This window comes from Motacilla alba, chromosome 29, assembly GCF_015832195.1.
Source record: "Motacilla alba alba isolate MOTALB_02 chromosome 29, Motacilla_alba_V1.0_pri, whole genome shotgun sequence".
NCBI classification, from domain to species: domain Eukaryota; kingdom Metazoa; phylum Chordata; class Aves; order Passeriformes; family Motacillidae; genus Motacilla; species Motacilla alba.
The window spans coordinates 1,279,094-1,285,604 of NC_052044.1; the positions used below are offsets into that span (position 1 = coordinate 1,279,094).

Below are 6,511 nucleotides of genomic sequence, written 5' to 3' on the forward strand. Positions count from 1 at the left end.
CAGCCCCCGGCCCGCTCTCCCGGTGCCCCCGGGCCCCGTTGACGCCCCCCGGTCCCACGGAGACCCCGCCCCAAAAAACCGGCCCGGGGGGGGTTGGGAACCATTGAAGCCCCCCCAAAACACGGGGAGGGGTCGGGCCCCGCGGAGACCCCCCCCAAAATGCAGCTCCCAGGGTGAAGCCCCCCCCAAACGGGGGAGGAGGGCTCTGACCTCAAACACCCCGGAACTGGGGGGGTCAAACCCCAAACACCCCCAAAACGGGGGGGGTCAGACCCCCTCCCCCAGGTCGGGGCAGCTCCTGGCCCTGGGGAGGATTTGGGGACCCCAACCCCCCCCGGGACAAGGGGAGGGGTCCGGGGGGCACCAGGGAGCCCCCCCAGGTGACCCCAAATACCCCCAGACCCGCCCTGGGGGTCAGAGCCCCCCCATCTCCTCCCCTCCTGGGTGGGCAGCAGCCTCCACGCTCACACTGGGGGACCCCAAAGTGCCCCCCCCCCAAAATAAGGGGGCTGAGACCCTCCCAGGAACCCCCCAAAAATGCAGAGCAGCATCAGAGCACCCCAAAATGCCCCCCCAAACCAGGCTTGGAGCAGCCCCCCCCTCAAGATATGGGGTGACCCCAGAGACCCCCCATAATGAGGGGGCTGAGCCCACCTCATGGACCCCCAAATCCCCCTCAGGACCCCCCAATTCCCCCTCAGGACCCCCCAAATCCCTCTCAGGACCCCCCAGTTCCCCCTCAGGACCCCCCAGTTCCCCCTCAAGAACGGAGCCGGCTCGGGGCAGATCCTTTATTGACTCTGGGGGTCTCTGCCCTGGGGGTCCCGCGCGGGGCCGGGGTCTCCTCACATGGGCTTGGGGGGGGGTCGGGGGGCTGCTCCCTGCGGAGAGAACACAAAGTTAGGGGGGCTGGGGGGGGCACAGATCCCTGGGGACCCCCCCAAACCCTTCCAGGACCCCCTGGAACCCTTGAGACCCCACCCCAAAAACCGACTGGGACCCCTCCAGGTACCCCCAGACCCCTCCGGGACCCCCCAGACACCCCAGGGACCCCCCCAGACCTCCCCAATGACCCTTTAGGATCCCCCAGACCCCCCTGAGACCCCTCCAGGACCCTCCCCAACACCCCTGGGACCCCCCCCAAACCTCTCAGGGATCCCCCCAAACAGCCCTAGGACCACCCCAGGCCCCTCGGGGACCCCCCTAAACCCCTCGGGGACGCCCCCAGACTCATGGCAGGGTGGAATCTGAGCAGGGGGGTGCGGTCTGAAACCCCCCAGACCCTTCCAGGACCCTTCTGAACGCCCTTGGGACCCCCCAACCCCACTGGGGACCCCCCAAACAGCCCTGGGACCTCTCAAAGACCCCCCCAAACCCTTCAGGGATGCCCCTGAACTCACGGCAGGGCAGGGGGGGTGCGGTCTGGAACCCCCCAGACCCTTCCAGGACCCTTCTGAACACCCCGGGGACCCCCCCAGGCCCCTCAGGGACCCCCCCCGGCCCCTCGGGGAGCTCCCAGACTCAGGCGGGGTGGAATCTGAGCAGGGGGGTGTGGTCTGAAACCCCCCAGACCCTTCCAGGACCCTTCTGAACACCCTTGGGACCCCCCAACCCCACTGGGGACCCCCCAAAACAGCCCTGGAACCCCTCCAAGACCCCCCCAAACCATTCAGGGATGCCCCCAGACTCATGGCAGGGTGGGTGGGGTGCAGTCTGAAACCCCCCAGACCCTTCCAGGACCCTTCTGAACACCCTTGGGACCCCCCCAACCCCATTGGGGACCCCCCCAGACTCACGGCGGGGCGAGGGGGTGCAGTCTGGAACCCCCTCAGACCCCTTTTGAACACCCCTGGGACCCCCCCAGGCCCCTCGGGGACCCCCCAGGCCCCTCGGGGACGCCCCCAGACTCACGGCGGGGCGGAAGCGGGGCGGGGGCGTGCGGTCCTTGCGGGCCTCGCGGGAGCGGTTCCGCACCACCTTGCTGTGGATGGCGCAGCTGACGCAGTAATGCAGCTTCACGTACAGCTTGGGCAGCACGTAGGCTGGGGGGACAGCGGGGTCAGGGACCCCAAAAAACACACCCAGGGAACCCAAAAACACCAAAAAACCCCAAAAAACACACCCAGGGACCCCAGAAACCCCTAAAAACACACCCAGGGACCCCAAAAATACACACCCAGGGACCCCAACACCCCAAAAGCAGCCCCGGGGCAGTAAGGCAGCTCCACGTACAGCTGTTCTCTTAGGGCTGGGCAAAGGGACAGTTTAGGGGGGACAGATTTGGGGGACAATGGGGCTGGTTTGGGGTGACAGGGGCGCCGTTTGGGGTGACAGAGGTGCTGTTTGGGGTGACAGGGGCGCTCTTTGGGGTGACAGGGGTGACGTTTGGGGTGACAGATGTGCTGTTTGGGGTGACAGGCACTGATTGGGGTGACAGGCACTGTTTGGGGTGACAGAGGCGCTGTTTGGGGTGACAGAGGCGCTGTTTGGGGTGACAGGCACTGTTTGGGGTGACAGGCACTGTTTGGGGTGACAGAGGCGCTGTTTGGGGTGACAGATGTGCTGTTTGGGGTGACAGGCACTGTTTGGGGTGACAGGCACTGTTTGGGGTGACAGGGGCGCTCTTTGGGGTGAGCATGGGGCTGATTTGCAAGGCACAGGAACAATTTCGGGGGCGAGCAGCGCGGGGTATGAGGTGACACAGCCACGCTTCCCGCAGCGACTGAAGGGCCCTTTGTGCTCTGGCCGGGGGCTGATTCGGGGCTCCACCCCGCACTCACAGTCGAAGACGCTGGCCTCGGAGATGTCCCTGACAGCAGCAGCCTCCACGATGTTCCTGATGACGAATTTCTTGATGGCCTTGTCCTTGGGCACGCAGCGGGCGCAGTTGGTGCAGCGGATGGGCTGCACGTGCCCGCGGCCCTTCTTGGCACGCCCGTTGTTCCTCCTCTTCTTGGTCTGCGGGGGGACGGGGATGGAGCCCAGGGAGAGCGGGATGGAGCCCAGGATCCACCCCAGAGAGCCCAGGATGGAGCCCAGGATCAACCCCAGAGAGCCCAGGATCAACCCCAGAGAGCCCAGGATGGAGCCCAGGATCGAGCCCAGGACTGAGCCCAGGATCAACCCCAGGACTGAGCCCAGGATCGAGCCCAGGACTGAGCCCAGGATCAACCCCAAAGACCAGGATCGAGCCCAGGATCAACCCCAAAGACCAGGATCGAGCCCAGGATCAACCCCAAAGACCAGGATCGAGCCCAGGATCAACCCCAGGATCAACCCCAGAGAGCCCAGGATCAGCCCCCGAGAGATCAGGATCAGCCCCAGGATCACCAACCAGAGAGATCAGGATGAACCCCAGGGAGATCAGGATTGAGCCCAGGATCAGCCCCAGGGAGACCAGGATGAATCTCAGGATCAGGCCCAGAATCAATTCCCAAGAGCCCCAGGATCAGCCCCAGAGAGTGCAGGATTGAGCCCAGGATCAGCCCCAGCATCAGTCCCAGGATCAGGCCCAGGGAGCCCAGGATTAGTCCCAGGATCAGTCCCAGGATCAAGCCTACCAGAGCTGCCCCCCATAAAAACCCCAGAGACCCCCCTGGATCCCCCATTCACAGCCGCCCCCAGCCCCATAAAAATCCCCGAGAACCCAAAGGCTCCATCCACACCCCACATCCTTCTTTACGCCCCCCTAAATCCCTCTGGAGACCCCAAACCTCCCCCCAAAACCCCCTTCCAAACCCCTTCATGATCCCCTGGCCCACACGAACCCCACATCCCTCTCCGAGCCCCCCCCCCCCCCCAAAACCTCTCCGGGCCCCTCCCAGGCCCCCCCGCCGCTCCCGCAGCCCCCCCAAAGGGCCCCTCTGATCCCCCCGTGCCCCACACGGGCCCCGCGTCCCTTTCCGAGCCCCCTCGGGCCCCCCCGGAGCCCTCCGGAGCCCCCCGGGCGCTCCCGGCCACGCCGCGCTCACCATGGCGGCTCTGAGGGAGAACCGGAAGAGGAACGGCCGCAGCGCGGCCGCGCTTATATCCCTCCGCTCCCTCCGCCCGGAAGTGCCGCCGCCGCCTCTCCGGTCCCCGCGGGGACACCCGAGGAAGGCTCGCAGCGGCTCCGCCCCAGTCACCGGAGCGGGCGGAGAGTGGCGGGAGTTGGAGGGGAATTAACGGGAGCGGGGATGGGGTAGGGACTATTTTCACTGCGGTGAGCGGAAGGATCCACGCCGCGCACGCGGTGAAGAAACCGCTCAGCGCGTGTGACGTCACTCGCGATTGGCGCGTGCCGCGAGGGCTGCTGGGAAATGCAGTCCGGAAGCGGCGGCGTCCCCCCCCCCCCCCCTCTCCATGGCGACCCCCAGTGACGCGGGAGTGTCCCCAACCCCGGGGTCCCCAGGGTCCCTTGTCCCCTTGGGTGTCCCCTATGTGTCCTGTGCCCCCTAACACCGCTAAGGGAGACCCCCAATGTCCTTTCCCCCCATTTCTGCGTGTCCCAAATGTCCCCAAAAAACCCCTAAAGGAGACCTCAGTGTCCTCTGCCCCCATTCCTGGCTGTCCCCAGTGTCCCCTGTCTCTCTCTGGCTGTCCCCAGTGTCCTTTGTCCCCATTTCTGTGTCCTTTGTCCCCATTTTTGGATGTCCGCAGTCTCCCCTGTCCCCGTTTCTGACTGTCCCCATTGTCCCCTGTCCCCATTTCTGTGTCCCCAGTGTCCCCTGGCTGTCCCCAGTGTCCTCATTTCTGGCTGTCCCCAGTGTCCCCTGGCTGTACCCAGTGTCCCCATTTCTGGGTATCGCCAGTGTCCCCGGTTTCCCCAGTGTCCCCTGGCTGTCCCCCGGTGTCCCCATTTCTGGGTGTCTCGAGTATCCCCGGTGTCCCCAGGGCCATTTCCTGGGGCTGTCCCCAATGTCCCCGGTGTCCCCAGGCCGTCTCCCAGGGCTGTCCCCAGTGTCCCCGGGGCCATCCCCAGTGTCCCTGGTGTCCCCAGGCCATTTCCCGGGGCTGTCCCCAATGTCCCCGGTGTCTCCGGTGTCCCCAGGCCGTTTCCCAGGGCTGTCCCCAATGTCCCTGGTGTCCCCCAGTGTCCCCAGTGTCCCCAGGCCGTTTCCCAGGGCTGTCCCCAGTGTCCCCGGGGCCATCCCCAATGTCCCTGGTGTCCCCCAGTGTCCCCGGTGTCCCCAGGCCGTTCCCCGGGGCTGTCCCCAATATCCCCAGTGTCCCCAGGCCGTTCCCCGGGGCTGTCTCCAGTGTCCCCAGGCCATTCCCCGGGGCTGTCCCCGGTGTCCCCAGGCCGTTCCCCGGGGCTGTCTCCAGTGTCCCCAGGCCATTCCCCGGGGCTGTCCCCGGTGTCCCCGGTGTCCCCAGGCCGTTCCCCGGGGCTGTTCCCAGTGTCCCCGGTGTCCCCAGGCCGTCCCCCGGGGCTGTCCCCAGTGTCCCCAATGTCCCCGGTGTCCCCAGGCCGTTCCCCGGGGCTGTCCCCGGTGTCCCCAGGCCGTTCCCCGGGGCTGTCCCCGGTGTCCCCAGTGTCCCCAATGTCCCCAGTGTCCCCAGGCCGTTCCCCGGGGCTGTCCCCGGTGTCCCCAGGCTGTTCCCCGGGGCCCCCAGGCCGTTCCCCGGGGCTGTCCCCGGTGTCCCCGGTGTCCCCAGGCCGTCCCCCGGGCAGCACAGCAGGCAGGAGCAGTCTGTGGCCACAGAGCCTTCATTGCAATGTGCTCAGTACAAAACCGGAGCCGCGCGGGACAGGGACGGGGACGGGGACGGGGACGGGGACACGGCACGCGCGGGACGGGGACGGGGACAGGGACGGGGACAGGGACACGGCGCGCGGGCTCTCGCACGGCTATTGCACTGCCTCGGCCGCTCTTCCACAGCAAAAATAGAATTTACCGGCACGGAGGGGACGGAGGGACACGGGAGGGACGAGGGGAGCCCGCAGGCTGCGGTGACCCCGGGAGGGGACGGGAAAGGGGAAAGGGAAAAGGGGGAAATAGAAAAGGGGGGAAAAAGGGGAAAAGGGGAAAAAGGAAATAGAAAAGGGGAGAAAAGGGGAAAAGGAAATAGAAAAGGGGGGAAAAAGGGGAAAAGGAAATAGAAAAGGGGAGAAAAGGGGAAAAGGAAATAGAAAAGGGGAGAAAAGGGGAAAAGGAAATAGAAAAGGGGAGAAAAAGGGAAAAGGAAAGAAAATAGAAAATGAGAGAAAAAGGGGGAAAAGGGGAAAAAGGAAATAGAAAAGGGGAGAAAAAAGGAGGAAAGGGGGGGAAAAGGGGGAAAAAAAGGGGGGAGAAGGGGAGGAAAAAAGGGGAAAAAGAGGGGGAAGGGAAATAGAAAAAGAGGTGAAAAAAAGGGGGACAAGGGGGGGAAAAGGGAAGGAAAAAAGGGGAAAAAGAGGGGAAAAGGGAAATAAAAAAAGGGGAGAAAAAAGGGGGGGAAAGGGAAATAAAATAGGAAGGGGGGGAAGGGGAAAAGAAAATGGAAAAGGGGAAAAAAGGGAAAAGAAGAGAAAGAAAATGGAAGTAAGAAA

The 6,511-nt window shown here is 64.9% G+C and overlaps 1 protein-coding gene across 1 annotated transcript; it reads right to left on the reverse strand.

The window, feature by feature from the left end:
• Positions 1 to 777: 777 nt before the first annotated feature.
• On the reverse strand, positions 778 to 4,125 carry RPS26 (ribosomal protein S26). Its single transcript, XM_038164303.1, has 4 exons — positions 3,972 to 4,125; positions 2,781 to 2,958; positions 1,912 to 2,042; positions 778 to 881 (listed from the first exon to the last, which is right to left on the reverse strand). The coding sequence occupies exons 1-4, from the start codon at positions 3,972 to 3,974 to the stop codon at positions 846 to 848; spliced, it is 348 nt and encodes a 115-aa protein (XP_038020231.1). The 5' UTR covers positions 3,975 to 4,125; the 3' UTR covers positions 778 to 845.
• Between the last annotated feature and the right edge of the window lie 2,386 nt (positions 4,126 to 6,511).